We start from the raw sequence: 20,175 nt of genomic DNA on the forward strand, positions 1-20,175 counted from the left end.
TCTCGATCTTTAAACTGAGACTAAAAATGCATACTTTGCGGGGTTGCGGAGAGAATTCGAGTGTCTGCAAAGTGCCGGGCTCCTTGAGGCATCTACAAACATTAGATACTGCTGTTGTTGTTCTTCCTACTACTGACTGGTCCGGAGTCACCCTTGATCATAAAATGCACCATCATTGTATGTATCACCAAGAAAGACAAAAAAGTACTGCGAATTAAATTATGACTCAGCAGTGCCTGGGGGATGCGGCCAGATTTCAGAGATGTTACAGATTTAAGTATTCCTGGAATCTGGCTGGGGATGTTCCTTTAACCTGCGTTCTGGTTCCATGTGTATGTTTGCTTGTGAAAACTCGTGACGCCGATCACCCATGGTCAGTGCTTTCATTCTGTATGTGTGGTACACTCGAGTACGAGGTTTACATTAAAAACAGGTCAAACATGTACAGCTCGGAATGGATAAGACCTTATATTGGCCCCAGCACTGGGCAAGGCAATATAGACTTGGCACTAAATTAATGCTGAAATCAACAGACAAGCGGCTGGGAGTGGGACACAAGAATAACAGGGTGGCCTCTTACTTTTGAGGTCTCCTGGACAGGTGCTAGTCCAGAAAGATTCATTTCCACACAAGTGGGAGATGCCCTCCCCAAGGTCACTCATCCGAGGTTTTACAGATGAAGAAACTGCCTGAGGTCACACAATTTAGTAAACGGTGGAGCTGGGATTTGAACCGGGGTAGCTAGGCTCCAAGACCCAAGCCTTTACCCACTGCATTATATATACTGTTATATATACTGTTTGGGGAGGACCACAGTATGAAAATTAATAAAGGGAAACCTTACTAAAATGGGCTCAGGGTGCTAGAAGGGGAGGCTGGTAGAGGAAACCTACTGCTCGATGTCAATTAGAGCAAAAAGTATCAATTACAGACCCAACAGAAGTATCTCAGTAGGAAAGAATGGTCAATTACAAGCCCCCCACGAGGGAAAGATATACATCGTAGCTCCTATAAGACATTAACTACACCTGCCGCTCAGCCACTGAGAAACCATCATGGCTATGAACTCTTGCTTTTCTCCAACAGAGTTTTGTTGCAAACAACCCCTCCCAACTTCCTCCTCCATAACATAATGTTCCTCTCCTTTGTTTATTGGACTTGCATATGGTTTTGCCATAGCTTGCTTGTCCTGCATTGCAATTCTCAGCCGTTCCTGAATAAACCTATCTTTTGCTGGTAAAGTAACAAAGGGATGTTTGCCCAACACCCACAGACCCCCATATGACCCCCTCCAGATTCAGTCATGCCTTAAGCCATTCTTACGAGTTGGACTGGACTTCTGGGAATAGGAGGGTTCTGCCTGTCCGGGGAGACTGAGAGCATGTGAGGACCAGCATCTGACCGTGTTCTAGAAGGAAAAAGAGAGGGAAGATGATGCGTGGTGGGGCGCATGCTGCTGGCTGTTCCACTCACGGTAAGCAGGGGCTGCGGGAACTTCAGACTGGCCATTTCTCCCAACTAGCTCACAGCTAGACTGGCAGGCCGACCGAACAACCATTTGCTTAACTGTATAATCATTTGGTTGCCTACATAACTCACGGACCCACAGGGGGGGGGGGCAGTTTGAGGAACGGACGGTGCAATTTCTGATGCTGCAAGGTACTAAATATCTAACGAAATCATGCCGGCCTAGGACCGGCTGGGGCTGGTGGTCTGAGAGCGTGGAAGACAGGCAGCCTCCTGAGGGACTGACAGGCTGGCTGACTGATGGCCCGGGCTGTTGCTGCCCGCCTGGGGGGCGGGATGTTGTGAATGGCTGACGATTGCTGGGAGTCACGTCTGGCCTGAGGGAGTGTGTCTGGATGTGACGCCGCGGTCCGGTGGTGCGTAAAGGAGGGCTACCCTGAGGGGATTTCAGGCTGACTGATGGCCAGATCTGTCACTGCCTGATAAGCAACTGTATCTGGTGAGTGACTCTCCACCCAGACCGTGTGGCCCGTCAGACGCTGAGAATGGCTGCCTGGGGGGTTGACAATACGATGAAGGGCAGTGAACGAGTCACAGGCCAGCTGACCCATCGAAATAATCAGTGTAGCCACCTGGCTGGATGGCCGTACCAGGTTGGAACCACAGCGGCCCTGAGGGCCCGCCTGGGTCAGAGGAGACTGACTGGCTGACTGACCAGTGGTGGGCATGCCTCCCCTGAGAAGTGACAGACCGCTGACCCACTGTCAGGTGGCGTGGAGGCTTCCGTGAGGGAGTAACTGCCTGATGAGGGCGTGAATGAGGAGTCACCGGAGGGAATTAAAGCTCGCCCAACTAGCAGTGGCTAGAATGTCTGCCCGGGAGGGCGACATTAGATGCTGACAATGACAGCCCGTCCCGACCTAATCACGGCCCACCTGAGGCCACGGCTGGTGGCTGTGAGACGGTTTCCCCTGGGGCTTTCGGAGCTGCCCCCGGAGCAAGAGTACACGGAGAGACGGGCTGCTTGACTGGCTGTGTGCAAAAGGGGCCGCCGGAGGCAGTGACAGGCTGGCTAACAGTGTAGCTGTTAGCGCCGTCTGGCTGCCTTGAGAGACTCGCAGCTGGCCCGAGGCTCGAATGGGTGCCGCTGTTGACTGGCAGACAGTGTGAATCGGCGGGGCGGGGGGGTCGGGGTCTGACTAAACAGTCGTCTGTGGTGACGGACCCATTGTCTGATTTGAGTCTGGGGACCGGCTGAGCAGCTGTACGTGGCGACGGTCCCATCTTGGGAGTCACGGTCTGCTTGGGGTTAAAATGTGGTGACGACTGACTGACGGTGGTAATTGGGGGTCTGACAGGACGGAGAATCCCCCGTGCGGCTGGCTGACAACGTGATTGGCTGACAGCGTGACAGACAGACCGGCGGACGGGCAGGGCCTCCGGCAACCTTAGTTGCCTCCGCCGCCGCCGCCCAGACGCACTCTGGGAAAGCGCTGGCGAGCATCCGCCTTCGGGACCGAGCGGGGTGGCGGGGAGGGGTCCGGTCACGGCTCGCCGGTTGGTCCGCGCGGGCGCTGCTCGCGGCGCCGCGCGGCCAATAGGCTGCGCGTTCTCGGCCACGCCCGCGCGAGCTCTCTTCTCGCGAGGCCGGTTAGGCCCGAATGTCGTTAGCCGTGGGGAAAGATGGCGGAAAATTTAAAAGGTGAAGCAGTGGCGGCAGCGGCGCGGGCCTGCTGGCCGGGCCGGGTGGGCTGGAGGGGTGGCGTTGAGGGCTCGGGGCCCCGGCGTCCGAGGCCACGGAGCCGGGAGCCGGAAGCCTGGCGCGGAAAGGATGGGGCTCAGGGAGCCCGGGCCTGGCGCGCGGGGCTGGGCGGGGCTGAGGGGAGGGGGCGCGTGCCTCGGAACGCGGCGGGCGCGGGGCTAAGTGGGGACGCGGGAGGGGGGCGCGCGCCTCTGATCGCGACCAGTCGGCGCGCGCACGCGCGGGGGCTTGTCGGGGAGGCCGCGCCCGCGCGCGGGAAAATCGGCCGCCGGTGACCGTTACCCGGTTGGTGTCCACGCGAGACGCCGGAAGGGGAGGGAAGGGAAGGGGACGGACCTCTTTTCAGAGTGGGGGGACAGAGGACTCTTCAGGGTGAGGGTACCTCCTTTCCGCGTGATGGGGAAAGGGTTTGCTGTAGAGAAGACTCCCCTGGGAAGAGGGGAAAGGGGCTTCTCTAATAGGAGAGCTGGACTCCCTCGTGTGCAGGGGAAGTGGGGTGACTTTTCCAGTATGTTGGGGAGGGTGGGCTCCTCTGGGTGAGAAAAGCTGCGGGGAGGATGGGCTCCACAGTGTGAGGGGGACCTCTGAGGGGTAGGAATCCACCTGTGGTCAGTGCGGAGCCAGCAGCTGGAGAGGTTAGTTGGGACCACTTCAGTGGGTTTCGAATGCAAGTTAAGGGGTTTGAAAGGGAGAGGCATCATAGGGAGAGGAAAGCGTGGGCACAGGCTGAGTCTCCACTAGGCCTGCCTAAGTGGAGGGGGGGGGGGTTGTGCACACGAAATAATTCTGCAAAGCTCTTGTACGTTTTCAGGTTGACGTCTAGAGTATATCATTATGAGTTCCAATGTTTGATTTTTGTAATGGGAGGTAGGAAATATTAAAGATAGGATGAGGACTGACTGCATTTGGAATGAGTGTTCTATGGAATGATTTGATAAAATGGCTTCTAAAGCACATTGTGCCTTGAATCAGAATTCTTTTTAAAAAAATCCGCATCTTGAAAATTTCTGATAGCCCCAGAAACATTCCAGGTATATTTAAGAATCGTCATTAACCTATGCTGTTTTGCCGGTTCCTGAATTCAGAGCATACTCCTTTGGGTGGGCTTTACCCTTCACAGACATGTAGATGAGACAGCCAAAATGCAGTGTGAAAAAATATACCTTGCAGGTTTAAGGCACCCAGGCTAATCATTCAAGGAAGCTTCCTGAAATCTAATACCATTCCACAGTCTCTTCTTCCTAATTCTGAAAACTTAAGTTTGGCACCATTCAGTGGCAAAACTAGATTATAAGGTGGGACTATCTTGCCTCTTTATTTCTCCTATTTAATGTAAAAATTCAGATTTTGCTGCAGAATTATTAATGTGTTTGATTATGGCTTGATGCCCCTGACCACACTGGGGGTGTCAGGTAGTGTCTGGGGCATACCTAGAACTACACTTGTAAAAATTAAAAAAAAAAAAAATTTGAATTCCTAAACACAACTAGCCCCAGGAGTTTCAGATAAGGGATTCCGGACCAGTCTTTCCAGTTAAGCCTTTGTTTGGTGCCTACAGGTTGTAATCCCATCCCCACCAGTTCCCCTGGGGCAATGCACCCTACTGAGATGGGGGGGTTTGTTCTCTTTATTTTGCAAAGTGGGGAGAGGGATGATTAGGTCCTGAACCCTAGGCCCGTTTGCGGGCAGTTTTAGGAATAGTATGGAGGGAGTTGGAAGCTCTGGGAATAGATTCCTTTAGGATAATCCATCCAGCAGATCCCACTTTGAGGTCTACTGCTCCAGGGGTAGCCTTGGAATGAGCACTGGGGTTGAAGAAGTGGCACATTTTTGTTGTAGAAGGGTCTCAGCATTGGGAAGGCCTGTGGATTAAATCTCACTGACTCTGAGGCAGTCCTTTGGAAGTCTCAGAGAGGATTTGGGGTCCCCTTTGACCCATGGCTTTGCCAGGATGCCCATTAAGTTCTTTCTGCCCTCCTTGTTCTAGGCTGCAGTGTGTGTTGCAAGTCTTCTTGGAATCAGCTACAGGACCTGTGCCGCCTGGCCAAGCTCTCCTGCCCTGCCCTCGGCATCTCCAAGAGGAATCTCTATGACTTTGAAGTCGAGTACCTGTGTGATTACAAGAAGATCCGCGTGAGTCTGGGGTGACCTTGGCCAGGGCAGGGGTGTCTCAAGGAAGATGGCTTACTGCCCCTTTGCCCCCACCCCCACTGCCTGCATCTGTTTCCAAAGGGAATTTTCTCCTCTAATCTTAAAAAATTAGGTTTAGTAGGACTTCTTATCATCCTCATTTTGCAGGTGAGGAAACAAGGTGCTTTCTCAGGGGGGTAGGAGCCAGAATGAATCCCCAAATAAGTCTCTCTTCCCACCTCCATAGGAATACAGACCAGTTGCAAAGATTGAGGTGCTGAGCCCAGGAAGGGAGCGGATGATAGCTAGCAATTATTGAGCACTTTCAGTGTGCTGGGCACTTCCTCTCAGAAACTCATTTAATCCCCCCAGCAACACTGTGAAATGGGAACTGTTACCATTGCCAGAGGAGGCAACAGCAGGATAAAGAGAACATACTAGAACCAGTATGGTTGGGTTCAAATTTTGGCCCTGTAGCCCTGGGATACTTACCCACATTCTCTGTGGTTCATTTTCTTCATCTGTAAAATGGAGATGACTAGTAGTATCTAGCTCATACAGAGTTGTGAGGGTTAAATTAGTTAATAAAACATTGAAGTTACTTAGAACAGTACCTGCTACGTACGGAATGCTAGAAAAATGTCAGCTTTTTTTTTCTTATTTATAGATGAGGAAACTGAGGGGCAGCAAAGTTAAATAACTTGCGAAGGCCACCTGGCCAAGGAGCTGCAGATCCAGAATTTGTACACAGTGTGTCTACCTGTAGAATCCGTGTGGTTAAATAGTATCCTCTAGCTGCTCTCTGCAAGAAAATAGCCCTCTGCTGCCTGAGTGGAGAACAGACTATAGGGGGCAAGGGTGGGACTGGGGAGACTGGTGAGGAGGCCTCCTACCTTCTAATTCAGGCGAGCGATGATGGGGGTGGCAATGACGTTGGTTTGAAGTTGTTGGATTCTGGATGTAGTTTGAAGGTGAGGCTGACAGGAGTTGCTGAGGGTGGATGTGGGGACTAAGAAAGTTGTGACTCCCGAGGGTTGGGGCCTGAACAGCTAGGAGGAGGGGGCTGATGAGAGGGAAGATAGGAGGGAGTAGATTAGATTAAAACTTGGAATTTGGACAGTGGTAGCGGGGAGTGTGGGATTTGAACCTAGGGATCCTCAGGCTAGAGCCCGCGCTTTGTAACCACCGCATAGAGTCATTCCAGAAAAAGCGCCGGGAGTGGTTTGGGTCTGATCCACCAGCTTTGGGATGGAAGTCCCACAGGGGCTGGGCCAAGGGTATGGCCACTTACGGTGCCCCCGTCCCCTGGTCCCCCCAACAGGAACAAGAGTATTACCTGGTAAAATGGCGTGGATACCCAGACTCAGAGAGCACCTGGGAGCCACGGCAGAATCTCAAGTGCGTGCGCATTCTCAAGCAGTTCCACAAGGACTTAGAAAGGGAGCTGCTGCGGCGGCACCACCGGTCAAAGCCCCCCCGGCACCTGGACCCGAGCTTGGCCAACTACCTGGTACAGAAGGCCAAGCAGAGGCGGGCGCTCCGGCGCTGGGAGCAGGAGCTCAATGCCAAGCGCAGCCACCTGGGACGCATCACCGTGGAGAACGAGGTGGACCTGGACGGCCCCCCGCGGGCTTTCGTATACATCAACGAGTACCGTGTGGGTGAGGGCATCACCCTCAACCAGGTGGCGGTGGGCTGCGAGTGCCAGGACTGTCTGTGGGCCCCCGCTGGAGGCTGCTGCCCCGGGGCGTCCCTGCACAAGTTTGCCTACAACGACCAGGGTCAGGTGCGGCTGCGCGCCGGCCTGCCCATCTACGAGTGCAACTCCCGCTGCCGCTGCGGCTATGACTGCCCCAACCGCGTGGTGCAGAAGGGCATCCGCTATGACCTCTGCATCTTCCGCACGGACGACGGGCGCGGCTGGGGCGTCCGCACGCTGGAGAAGATCCGCAAGAACAGCTTCGTCATGGAGTACGTGGGAGAGGTAGGGAGCCGGGCCCCGACGTGTGCGCACGCGGGCAGCTCTTCCGGCCACGTGCTCCCACCGCGTGCGCCCAGCTCGCCTCACTGTGTGCCTGCAGCTTCCCTGCTTTTCCTGTCCGGGGAAAGGTGGGGGGCAGTTGGCCTGAGTGTGACAGGGACATCCTGGCAGGGGCGTGCGTTTCCAGCTGGTAGTTGAAAGCGCAGCGAAATACTTCTGGACTGGGTTGCCCTCTTAAGGGTACCTGGCAAAGAGGGAGGCGGGAACCGAAATGCAGGCAGAGTTCCTTTTATCAGGCCATGTGCTTCAGCATAGGGTTGCGTCACCCGGAAAGGCTCCACTTCTCATTTCGCAAGGGTTCAGCTTACCACCAAGCAGTGTCTGACCAGGAGGAGCGCCTTTTACTACTCGGAACACGAACACTCTGGAGTAGGACGTAGACATGCCTTACGTTGGCTGCCTCTTCCTCCAGACTTGCAGGACGCTGGGGACAGGCCAGGTATACAGTTGACCCTGGAACAACATGGTGAGGGGGCGGTAGTTAGGGGCACCGACCCCGCGTAGTCAGATCGGCCTGTAACTTCTGACTCCCCAGAAACTTAGCAACTACTAGTAGCCTACTGTTGACCTTACCGATGACATAAACAGTGGATTGATACATACTTTATATGTTGTATGTATTAGATAATGTATTCTTACGGTGAAGTCAGCTAGAGAAAAGAAAATGTTAAGACAGTCATGAGGAAGAGAAAATAACACAGTACTATACTGTATTTATCGAAAAAAATCTGCCTGTAAGTGGGCCCACCTAGTTCAAACCTGTGTTGTTCAAGGGTCAGCTGTACTAGGCAGGCTAGCTGCCATACCACATAACCCCCAAATCTTAGTGGCTTCACACATTCGAAGTCTCTTCACTCCTGTGTCAGTCCAGCACGGGTATTTGGGTAGTGTCCTTGCATCCAGTGGCGTGGCCACCTAGGCTCCTTCCCTCTTGAGCCTTTGCTGTGCCTCAGAGCCGCCCCCTGATCCTCACTCTGCATCGCTGGCAAGTGGGCCGAGAATCAGGGTGGAAGGGGAGATTGCTCATGGGCCAGGCTAGGACACAGTGCCCATCACTTCTGCCCACACTGACTGGCTGGTACCGCGTCACTGGCCTCACCGTGGTGCGAGGGAGGCTGGGAAGTGTGACTCAGCCATGCGCCTAGGTGGAAAACAAAAGGAGTATGTGTGTGAATAACCCGCAAGTGTCTGTAACAGCAAGTGTCATGTTCTAAGGTAGGACGTGGTGTGCATTTGGGGTGGAGCAGTTCTTTTTATGTAGGACTGTCTCACGCATTGGGGAACAATTAACATCCCTGGACCTTGACCAGTTAGATCCGTGAGTGTGTTGTCATGGTGATAACCCCAGATACCTTTGTATTTCTTAGCAGTCTCTTAGGGGTGTGATATGGTTGGGAAGTGACAGAAATTGGCCTAAGGGACACATACCTGAAGGTGTTCACACTGTAGTAATGACACTGATGGAGAAGAGAGGCTCCCAATAATGAACCATAAAGCAGAGAGGGTCATAGCCCCAGGGGGCAGAGATGTTGTAGAGGCGGAGCAGTCCACACCTTGACAGTCTAGACGAGAAGTCCACACTCAGATAATCTCGACGGTCTGGTGGAAGAAGTGTCCACACGTCGAAGGACCTGCCAGTCTGGAGGAGGGAGTAGGTGGCCATACCCCAGAGGGTTCCTGACAGTCTGGGCAGGGGGCCTGACAATTTGTGGGAAGAGGTGTCTCCGTCCCAGAGTGACCTGGAGGAGAAGAGCGAGCTCTCCACACTTCACAGGACCCTGGCAGTCCAACTTAGGAAGTGTCTACACCCACACTGTCCTGACAGGAAAAAGCAGCATCCTCACCCCCGAGGGATCGGGACAGTCTGAAGGAGATCACGTCTACACCTAAGAGAACTCCAACAGCCTGGAGAAAGTGTCCACACCCCCAGTGTCCTGACACTCAGGGGGGGAGGTATCCAGACCTCCAAGGGATGCTAACAGTGCAGGAGATGTTAACAGCCTAGAGGGGTGTCACCAGTCTGAAGGAGGACATGTGCACACTCCAGAGCCCGACAGTCTGGAGGTGTCCAGCCCCCACAGGAGCCACCAGTTCTAGAGGAAGTCCGGGAGAAGGGAGTGTCTCCAGCCTCACTGTACTGACAATCTTGAGGAAAAGCTCTTTACAACACCGAGGATCCTGACAGGTGAAGAGGAGGGAGAGTCTGCAGCCCCCGAGTACTCCAGAGTCCCCTGGTCAGGGTGCTGTTCTGGCTGATCTTCCTTAGTGTCTGTCCTGTTCCATGCTGTAAAAACATTGGGGCTTTCAGGGCTTCTCAGCCCTGTCCCCCCTCTGCCCGCTCCACAAACACTCTCCTTAAGCTATTTCTTGGCCTCCTTCGTGCCACGTTCTGTGACTTCCAGGCCCAGTTCTGACACTCTCAGACCCGTGGGGCCTCCTGATGGCACCATAGGTCCCCAAACGCTGCCAAAGCCAAACTCCTCTTCGTGCGTCCCCTGTGAGGAGGCAGCAGAGCCAGATGGTCACGAGGTTGGAGCCGAGCTCCCACCACTGAGCGGCAGGCACTTGCCCTTTTTGTGTCTCAGTTTCCCAATCTGTACAATGGGAATGGTAATAGTACCCGCATCATTCACTTGTTAGAAGAATTAAATGAGTTATGATGTGTGAAGCACTTGGAAGAAGCACTTGAACAGCACGTCTTCAATAGATGTCAGCCGTTACAGTCTACAAGTCAGGAAACCCAAAGTCTTTGGCAGCCCATCTGGCCAGAAAACCCAGCCAGACCTGATCTGGGCCTGATTTGTAGCCTAGTTATCCCACTTGGGGTGCATATTCATAGATTTCATTATAGGAGTATTCATTTACTCGGTTACGTGGTGCTGTCCCAAACCCTACCTGGTGTCCCATAATCGAGGGCAAGCACCCCATATCTGGTCGCCAAGCTATCCTACGATCTGGACACGACATGTGCCCTCCCACCTCTGCACCAGTGGTCCCTCCACGCGAGCTGCCCGTCCTCTCCTTTGGACCCTTCCACGTTCCATCAGAACATCCACCCTCGCCCAGCAGAGAACAACAGCCTAGCTTATCCAATCTAAGACCTGCATTTGCTTCATATTTTACCAACCCCGAAATGAAGGTGCACCTCAATTAGTTTAAATGACGGTACGTCATCATTTAATTAGCAGTATTTCCTTTCTCGGGAAAGGGCACATAAAAATAAGGGAGCGTGTCCGACTGGGATAGGACTGGTACTCATAACCATTCCTAACAGTGCTCAGTGTCAAGAACAGAAACATCGTTCCCGTCCCTGATCGCGCTGGAGCTTGACAGCAGCCCCCGTCAGGTCGGTGTTACCGTCGTGGTCATCCCCATTCTACAGACGAGAGCCGAGGCTCAGAGAGAGTAACGTGCCTCAGAGTCACCAAGCTAACAGTGGGTAAAAAAAGGCCCAAGTGTCTAAAACTGGTGTGCTTCCAGACCTGGTGGAGGGTTTTTTTGTTTTGTTTTTGTTTTGTTGGCCGAGGCAGTAGGCAGAAGGAGAGAACATTCAGGATCCCCTATCCAGATGGGGGCAGGGCAGTGGCTGGACTCCGGAGTCTTCTGGGTCCTGTTCACTGTCAACACCCTTTCCAGGCTGCCAGCTTCTAGCCTATCTGTCTTCCCCAGTCATTCTGGAGAGCTGCTAGGGAGCAGGGACGTGGCCTGCTCTGTTCCCGAGTTTTCAGGGTAGAGCTGCCCTTACCGAGTGGGCCTGGGAAGAAGACTGGAGAAGGAGCCGTTTGTGCCCTGGACGGCTCCCCGTGGGACTCACTCTCGGTGAGACTTGGGAAGCAGGTAGAGGCAGAACAGGTGGGAAGATGGAGACCGGGAGGATGTGGAAAGGAAAAAGCTGGCTCAGACACCACCCAGCAGGCTCGCGAGCCAGCGGAGGCTGCCCTTCAGTCCCAGGCCTTTGGAGAGCTTCGGGGAGGCGGCAGCCTCCGCACGGCCACCGGGGGTTGGGAGGCCCAGGAAGGCGGCAGAGAAGTAACAGCCGTTGTGCCGACTCCACAAGGAGCGTGTGTTCTCGGGAGGTGGACGGAGACTGACCTTGATGTACTCCTCCTCGGAACACTTCTGCGGCTCCTGTTGTGTCCCTCGGGAGACACTGGTGTCAAAGCCCTTTTGTGACCTGTAGCTTGCTTTAGATGCCGTATTGCTTTTCTCCTGCCCTGGGACCCCGAAGCACTGGGTTTCCTAATCAGCATCTTGCGCTGCGGGCATCTGAGTCCGTCTCTCTTTCACCAAACTGTGACCCCGGAGGGCCAGGGCCAAGCCTGGTTCCTGTTGTCTCCCCTGACCCACCCAACTGGGACTGCAGTGGGCACCCCCCTGCAGACGCGGGCCCGAGTGCTGGGACCAGGCACAGGGTAGGCCTCCTAAAAACCCACGAAATCAACAAGTGAATGAAGAAGTGCACATTTGGAGCGTGGGCGAGCCAGGTTCCTCGGAATGGAGCTGGAGTGCAGGGCAGTCAGCCGTGTGGCCCAAGGGGCAGACCTTGGTCTTCTCAGGGCGCTGATGAGGATTTGGCCGGGAGCAGAGGCCGGAGGTGCTGGTGTAAGAGGCAGGGAGGAGACGGCGAGAACTCCAGCGTGGCCGTCCAGGATGGAGGAAGTGGAGGGTGGTCGTGGCTGGCGTGAGGGTGAGTGAGCCAGGAAGCCAGGGCAGGTCTGGGCTTGCGTCGTGTGGCAGGGGTGGTGGTGGCCAGTGGGTCTCTGACGAAAGGAGAGGGAAGAAAGGGTGTGGGGGGGGCAGAGTGTTCGAGTTGCCTCGAGGACCACCGCGGGACAGAGGATAGGTCACTGGGCTGGGCAGCAGAGTGAAGATAAAGGGTACTTGGGCGTTCCTGCTTTGTGCTGTGCGGGCGCTTGTCTCTCGAGGGGTGGGCAGAGGTAGCAGGAAGCCCAGGAGTGGAGAAGGAGATCTGCCCCGGGCTGGAGGCAGCCCTCGGCTGAGGAGGGGGCAGTCTTGGGTCCCAGGGGACCATCCCCCAGAGCAGGGCATGGTTGGCTCTGCTGCGGGATTACCAGAAGGCTGTGGTGGTGGCCCAGGGGGAAGAGGGGACATGAGGGGCGGAGAGGCGGGGGCTTTCTAGGATAGCCAGGGACCCAGCCGGGCAGGAGGAGAGGTCTGCTGCTATCTTAGACCCCGGTTGCTGGCACCAGGTGGCATCAGGGCCTTGGGAGAGCGCTCACCCGTGCTCTTGCCTCCTTTCTTTCACCCTCTGAGATTTTGGCCTTAGCTTCGTTCTTGCCATCTCAGACTCTCCACAAGGGTCTTGAGCTCTCTGGACCAGGGTCTTTCTTTTCTTTTTCTTTTTTTTTAAAGATTTTATTTATTTATTTGACAGAGACAGCGAGAGAGGGAACACAAGCAGGGGGGAGTGGGAGAGGGAGAAGCAGGCTTCCCGCTGAGCAGGGAGCCCGATGCGGGGCTTGATCCCAGGATCCCGGGATCATGACCTGAGCCGAACGCAGACGCTTAATGACTGAGCCACCCAGGCGCCCCAAGGACCAGGGTCTTTCATACTAAGATTCTGTCCGTTTCTAAGTCTCTGCGTCCAGCTCACTTGTCTGAGTCTCTCTCCCCTTCATTCCATCTCCCTTTCCCACCGGTCCAGGCCGCTTTCTCCTCTCCATGCCCTCATGCCCGCGCTGCCTCAGGCCGCTTTGCAGCCTCTCCGTCCCCCAAACACCCACTGCTCTCTGTGAGCCCTGGGTCCTTTTCTTGCCCTTGAGCTCCTCTCCGTGTCTCATATGGGTCTCTCTCACTACTGGACCTTGTGGCCGGCTTCCGGGGTACCAGTGAGAGACGCCATGCCCTCCAGAGGCCTGAGGAGGGGTGGGTGGCGGGCAGCTGAGGCCCAGCCCCCTTCTCGGTGCTGACAGACCCTCTGCATCGCAGCCCCCATGTGTCCACACCTGCTAACCCTGCTGAACCAGCCCCAGCTCTGCTCATCTGTTCTCCCGGCCCAGGGGAGGAGGGCGGGGGGGGGGGGGTCAGGAACTCTGCTGGTTTTCATGAGCCTTCTTGGCCGTTCTCCCCTCTCTCACGGCCCTTTCCCCAGATCATTACCTCAGAGGAGGCGGAGCGGCGGGGCCAGATCTACGACCGCCAGGGCGCCACCTACCTCTTCGACCTGGACTACGTGGAGGACGTGTACACCGTGGATGCCGCCTATTACGGCAACATCTCCCATTTTGTCAACCACAGTGTGGGTACCCAACAGGCGGGCGGGGGTCGGGAGGAGCAGGCTGGGGCCCCTCCTCACCCTCCCGCTGTTCTTTCTCGCCTAGTGTGACCCCAACCTCCAGGTGTACAACGTCTTCATAGACAACCTTGATGAGCGACTGCCCCGCATCGCTTTCTTTGCCACAAGAACCATCCGGGCAGGCGAGGAGCTCACCTTTGATTACAACATGCAAGGTGGGGGTGGCAAGGGACTGGGGGCAGGGGCACACAGTGACATGGGACACGAAGACCCCTCCCCGGGGACACGAAGACCCCTCCCCGAGGAGCTTTAAGAGGCCCTTCCTGACTTTAGTGTCCCATCTGGACTCCTGGACCTCTGCCTACCACTTAGGGGTCCCCTCATTTCCAACCCCTGAACCCCACCCCTGAGATACTCCTGCAGACTTCTCCCAAGACTCCTGGGGGAGGGTGTTTGGCTTAAGAGTTAAGACACTCCTCCTGATTCATCTGAATTTCCCCAGTGCCCCCAATCCTCCCCACTCGTAACCCACTTGGCCTGGCTCATTCCAAGTGTCCAGACACTCTTGTGGCCTCCAACCAGTCCCCTTCTTGACAGACTAACCACCTCCGAGACACTCAAGGGGGGGATCCTTGACAGGAGGGTTCAGGTGCCCCTCTGGATGTGTAGGTGACCATTCCTGACTTCTGATTTGGCCTTTCTCCTGACAGTACCCTGCCTCTCTCCAAAACCCCCAACCCCTGGCCATCTTTCCAACACCTGAACATCCCTCCAGTGCTGAGCCCTGGCCTTATCTCTAAACCACCAACCCCACAACTCCCTCCTGACCCAAATCCCAGATGTGCTCCCAGCACCCAAGATTCCTGGGTCTCATGGTGAAAAGGGCAGTGGGACACTTCACCTTGGCCTTCTAACAAGTCCCCTCCTCCCCCCCCCCACCCTCCCTGGCTGTGAATCCACAGTGGACCCCGTGGACATGGAGAGCACCCGCATGGACTCCAACTTTGGCCTGGCCGGGCTCCCTGGCTCCCCCAAGAAGCGGGTCCGTATTGAATGCAAGTGTGGGACTGAATCCTGCCGCAAATACCTCTTCTAGCCCTTTGAAGTCTGAGGCCAGACTGCCAGTGGGGGCCTAAAGCCGCCCGCTCCACCCACCCACCGCTGCCCTCCTGTTGAGGAATGACTGCCAGGGCCTCCTGCCTCTACCTACCCCCACCTGCCCCGTGCTTGGGGATGTGGGGTTGCGGGGAGGACTGACCGACTCTAGGAGTCCCCTTTCCCCATCCCAGCCCCATCTGTGGGTTGCACTTACAAACCCCCACCCACCTTCAGAAGTAATTTTTCACCACCAGGACTTTCTGCGGTTGAGATTCATGGCCTATCAAGGAGGTCCGAGGGGTGAGCCCCAGCCTGGCCCCAGAACGGAAGGATGTTTATTTTTGCACCTGCTTCTGCCTGGAGCTTGAGGGGTCTGTTGCAGGCCCTCTTCCTACTGCCCTGAGGGTGTGGGGAAGCAGCCCCAGGGCAGGCTGACCTCAGAGCCCCGAGTTCCCAGCCCTCCTGTTTCCCCTGCCACAGAAACTTTGTGCAAGTGAAAGAAAGGGGATCCCCGGAGCTGGGGCTGGGGCTGGGGCTGGTTTCTGCTCCTGTGCCAGCTAGTGTTGGGCCTAAGAGCCAGAGGATCTCTTCTTCAGGGTTGCGCATCCGAGAAGTGGACACGCCCATGCTGCTGGAGGAGGGGTGGGCGCCCATGGCCCACTGACTAGTGAGGCGGGCAGGCCCGACTTTGCCAGCCCTGACGGTGGGCGGGCTCTCAAGTCGGCCTCCGGAGTGCGTATCGGAAGGCACCCGGGGCTCTTGACAGTGTGGAGGGTGCTGGGAGCCCTGACCTGGGCCGTGACGACTGCTGGGACTTCTGTGAGCTGGAACCAAGACCTAGCTAGGCTGTAGATAAGCACTTAGGACAAAAATGTGCATTGATGAGGTGCCAGGCACTGGGCAGGGCACCTGATCCACGTGGATTGTCTCAGGGAAGCCTTGGAAGCTATGGAGGTGGACCCCAGGAAAGGGCGCACGTGGCAGAAGGCAAAGTACAGGCCAAGAAGGGCAGGGGGGCAGGCCTGGTTTACCCGGGAGGGTATGGTAAGGGGAGAGGGAGGTCCCGCCGCCTGCCAGCCCTGGCCTCCAGGCCCTCTGCACTCACCTTGGGTTCACTGGTCTCAAAGGGACCCGCCCGCCAATAGACACAAGGCACAGGCTCTGATGGCGGCCTTAACCCCTTGCTTCCCCTGTGCGGTCTTCTCTAGGAAGCCTTCCCTGACTACCTGTGCTCAGAGTGCCCCTACGTGAGACTGTGTGCCCTGCCGCCAGATGCCAGATCTGTGTGCGTGTCTGTGTGTCTGTCTGTGTCCGTGCTCCCTGCCCCCAGACTGACCTTCAGGCATGGACTGAATCTGATTCTCCTCTTGTATATCCCTTGGCCCTACCCAGCCTGGGGTGGGCATCAATAAAACAAATCAGTGACTGAACAAACCAAGGTGTGGGGATTGAAGACCTCGTGTAGGTGGGGGCCCGAGAAGGTGGGTGCTGGGGAGCCCAGGAATGTTCTCAGACCGCAGCCATCGGCGGTAAGGCAGCTCGCCACGAGGAACCGCTTGCACCACCATCATAGATCGTGTGACCTAAAATAAGCTTGCTTTTTACAATGCACTGAAAGAGCAAACTAAATCTGGGCACCTGGGTGGCACAGTCGGCTGAGCGTCCGACTCTCGGTTTCAACTCAGGTCGTGATCTTGGGGTCATGAGATGGAGCCCTGTGTCGGGCTCTGTGTTCAGTGCAGAGTCAGCTTGGGGTTCCCCCTCTGCCCCTCCCTGCTGCTCACTGGCGCACACTCTCTCTTCCAAATAAATAAATTTTAAAAAAAGAAACCAAATCTATTGCCGTCTAAATGAACAAACTGTTATCACTTGTCATAAGCAAAAATAAATACAGTAGAAATACAGAAATATAATTCGAGCTGGACCCTCCCTGCTCTCCGAGGCCTTGAACCCAAAGCCTACCTACTGCACAGAGAAAAGTCTCTGCGTACTGGGGGAACCTTTTTCTGCAGGTGGTTCTTGGGTGCCTGCGTGTGCCAAGGTAGAAAGCAGAGAACAGAGATGACGTTCCCAGTAAGCTTGTTTTCATCACCTCTCAGTTGGGAGTGTGAGCCAGTGCCCTTTGCTTTGCTCAGGAGACCTCATACACAGTGATACAGATACCTATTTTGAAGACCTCACACACAGGTGACAGAATCCTAATTGGCTCAGAGACGTCACAGGGCACCTAGGACACAGGCTTCCAGACAGCTCATAGACCTCATTATACCCGGATACTGACCCTAGACCTCTCAGACTGCACACCCTGGGATACCTATCTCCGAGCAGCTCTGAGATCTTGCACCTGGACACAGACCCCAATTAACTCAGAGGCTGCACTGGAACTATGGGACAGACTCCCCAAGGGCGCCAAGACCTCGAACGTCACCTCATACACTGGGATTCAGAGCCCAAACCACATCAGAGAATGAGCTTTCTGGGCTAGAGATGCACAGACATCTCAGACTTCGCAACCTGGGATACTGCTACCCAAGCTATTTGGAGCCTTCACACCCTGATCGTCAACTCCCAAACTGTTTGGAGACCTCATATCCTGGGGCAGACCCCCAAAAGTAGAGATGGGACACCCTGGACACAGACTGCCCAAACACTGAGACCTCATACTCTGAGCACAGCTCCCTAAATGATTCTGAATCCACTTACCTTGGACACAGACCCCCAGACTGCTCAGACACACCCTGGAAAGTAGAGCACCAAACATCCCAGAGACCTCTCCCTAGAGCAGAGTGCCACAAACAACTCAGAGACTCAAGTCTTAGAAGCAGACCCCAAAAAGCATAGAGATCTCACAGCCCAGAAACAGACCCTGTTCAGAGAATTCCAAGCCTGGGAAACCCATCTATATAGAGCTCAGTGACCCCACACTTTCTGGCACAGACCCCTAAATAGTTCACAGTCAGGACAGCCTAGGAAAGACTACCAAACTTAAGAGACCTCCCACTTTGTAACCCACACACCCAAAGAGCTCAGAGACCTGAAAATCTGATTACAGACCCCCCCCCCCCCACACACACACAAAGCTTCACAACTAGGGATAAAGACCCACAATTCCTCAGAGAACTTACAAACTGGAATAAAGATGGACAGACAGTTCAGAAACCCCATACCCTCTTCTCAGACCACCAGACCAACTCGGAGACCTCATGCCTTGAACAATACTAGAGAGCTCCAAAATCACATACACTGCAACACAGGCCCTAAACCGGCTCAGATATCTTGCACCCTTGACACAGATTCCTGCTCAGAGATGTCACGTACTGGACACAGACGTCCCCCCAATAGCTCAGAGCCTTCATGCACTGAGACATCCCCAAACAACTCCGAGGCTTCCACTCCGGTTCACAGAAGAGCTCGGAGACCTGAAAACCTGGACACGAATCCCCTACGTAGCTCAGAGGCGGCACACCCTGTAAGACCAACCACAAATAACTCAGATCACACAGCCTGGATGTAGCCTCCGAACAGTTGAGAAACCTCATATCCTAGGCTCACATCGCCAAACAGCTCAGAATCTTCAGACTCTCCACAGACCTCCAAGTGATGCAGAAATATCACACCCTGAACTCAGACCCCTAAACCATTTATGGAACTCCCACTTTGTACTCCTATCCAGAAAGATTTCAGACCCCTGACACTCATGCACACAGATCACCAAAGAGCCTAGAAACCTCACCTTCTGTTCAAAGTCTGCCACAAACACAGGAGAGACCCGGTAACTGGGACACAGTCCCACAACAGCTTAGGGATCTCACGTTGTGGACACAGGCTCTCAAATGACCCAGAGAACTTCTAATCCAGGAGGCAGACCCACAAAGAGCTCAGAAACAGCACATCCTGGTGACATATGCACACACAGCTCAACACCTCCCTACCTTATGGGAAAGAAACCCTCAGAGAGTTTTTTAACCTCTGGAAAGCAGACCCACAAACCGGCCAGACACCTCACACATCAGACATGCCATGCCAAAATGCTCAGAGTTAACAATCCTTACACCCTAGGGCACAAACGCACCCCCACCCCCAGCTCAGAGACCTAACAGCCTGGACAAAGACCCCCCCCCCACAAACACCCAAGAGATGCCATTAGTAAACAGAACCCCAAACCACTCAGAGACCTCAAACCCTGGAAACAGACCGCTAACAAGTCCAAGACCTCATACCATGGGAATGAGACTCTCCCAGCAGGAGCTACACCTCACCCTTGGAAACACACCCCAACAGTTAGGAATCTCAACACCAAGGGATCCAGAGATCAGAGAGCTCACACTCTCGGTCACAGAGGGTAAAGCACCTCAGAGACCCCCCAAAGTAGAAAGACATCAGTAGAAAGTCCTTAAACTCGAAACAGATCCTGAAACTGCTCTGATAAATCAATCACACCCAAGGACAAAACCCACATCATAGAACTCATTCGCTGGGACATGGGCTCAAAACAGTTAGGAGGGGCTGAGCACAGATACTCAAACACACCTGAGTTCTCATATGAGGGTCACAGACCCCAAAGAGCCCCGCTACCTCATACCTGAGAGGAGAGACTTCTAAGTAGTCCAGAGACACCATACTCCGCACAGACCGTCACAAAGGTGAGAGATTTCACACACGGAGTGAAGACCTCCGAACAGCTCAGAAAACTCACCAGCGGGGCACCCTCCTCCCCCCATGTAAAGCTCAGAGACCATGACCCTGGAACAAATCCCAAATGAGTATGATGTATCACACTCTGGGACAGAGACCTCCCAAAAGGAAGAGACTCTGCACCCGAAAATATCCCCCAAACATGTCAAGAAACTCTCAAACCAAAAGAGCTCAGGGACCAGTATTCTGAACACAGGGGCCACACAGCTCAGAGGTCACACAGTGTCCATACAGCCACCCAAACAGCTCTGTGAACTCACCCCCGGAATGCAGACCAGAAAAAGCTCAGAAGCCTCGGATCTAGGATTCAGAAATCCTTATGAGACTTAGGGTATAGACCTCAAAATATAATTCAGAGAATATGCTGGATACAGAGCATCAAAGAAATCAGAGACCTCAAATCGTGGGGCACATACACCGAAACGGATCAGGGACCTCACATCCTGGATGTACATACAAAACAGATCAGAGAATTTATATTCTAGGAAATACACACCCCCAATGAACAGACCTCACATCCTGTGACATACTCACAGAACAAAAACCACACAAGCAGAGATAGACACCCACGAGTATTTCAGAGAAATAGCATCCAGGGACGTATACCCACAAACAGATCATAGACCTCAATCCCTTGAGACATACGCACATAAAAATATCAGATACCGGGTGCCTGGGTGGCTCAGTTGGTTGAAGGATGTGAGGTCTGTTCATTGGGGGTGTGTA

General features: G+C 54.5%; 1 protein-coding gene across 2 annotated transcripts; it reads left to right on the forward strand.

Moving 5' to 3' along the window:
• The first annotated feature begins 1,168 nt into the window (after positions 1–1,168).
• On the forward strand, positions 1,169–15,102 carry SUV39H1 (suppressor of variegation 3-9 homolog 1). Of its 2 annotated transcripts, none has more exons than XM_032426714.1 (6): positions 1,169–1,474; positions 5,217–5,362; positions 6,681–7,343; positions 13,513–13,659; positions 13,742–13,871; positions 14,619–15,102. In XM_032426714.1, the coding sequence occupies exons 1-6, from the start codon at positions 1,432–1,434 to the stop codon at positions 14,750–14,752; spliced, it is 1,263 nt and encodes a 420-aa protein (XP_032282605.1). In that variant the 5' UTR covers positions 1,169–1,431; the 3' UTR covers positions 14,753–15,102. The 2 variants fall into 2 exon arrangements, with proteins under 2 accessions (XP_032282605.1, XP_032282606.1); XM_032426715.1 differs by lacking the exon at positions 1,169–1,474 and adding an exon at positions 2,985–3,169.
• Positions 15,103–20,175: the final 5,073 nt, after the last annotated feature.

This window comes from Phoca vitulina, unplaced genomic scaffold (assembly GCF_004348235.1).
Source record: "Phoca vitulina isolate PV1807 unplaced genomic scaffold, GSC_HSeal_1.0 scaffold35, whole genome shotgun sequence".
Lineage (NCBI taxonomy): Eukaryota > Metazoa > Chordata > Mammalia > Carnivora > Phocidae > Phoca > Phoca vitulina.

What these genes read in the sequence shown, in the direction of transcription:
- SUV39H1 (XM_032426714.1), top strand. Translation starts at nt 1,432, where the DNA reads ATGATGCGTGGTGGGGCGCATGCTGCTGGCTGTTCCACTCACG. An exon ending in TGCTGGCTGTTCCACTCACG is followed by an intron (nt 1,475 to 5,216) that starts GTAAGCAGGGGC and finishes TCCTTGTTCTAG; the next exon opens with GCTGCAGTGTGTGTTGCAAG. An exon ending in GTGATTACAAGAAGATCCGC is followed by an intron (nt 5,363 to 6,680) that starts GTGAGTCTGGGG and finishes TCCCCCCAACAG; the next exon opens with GAACAAGAGTATTACCTGGT.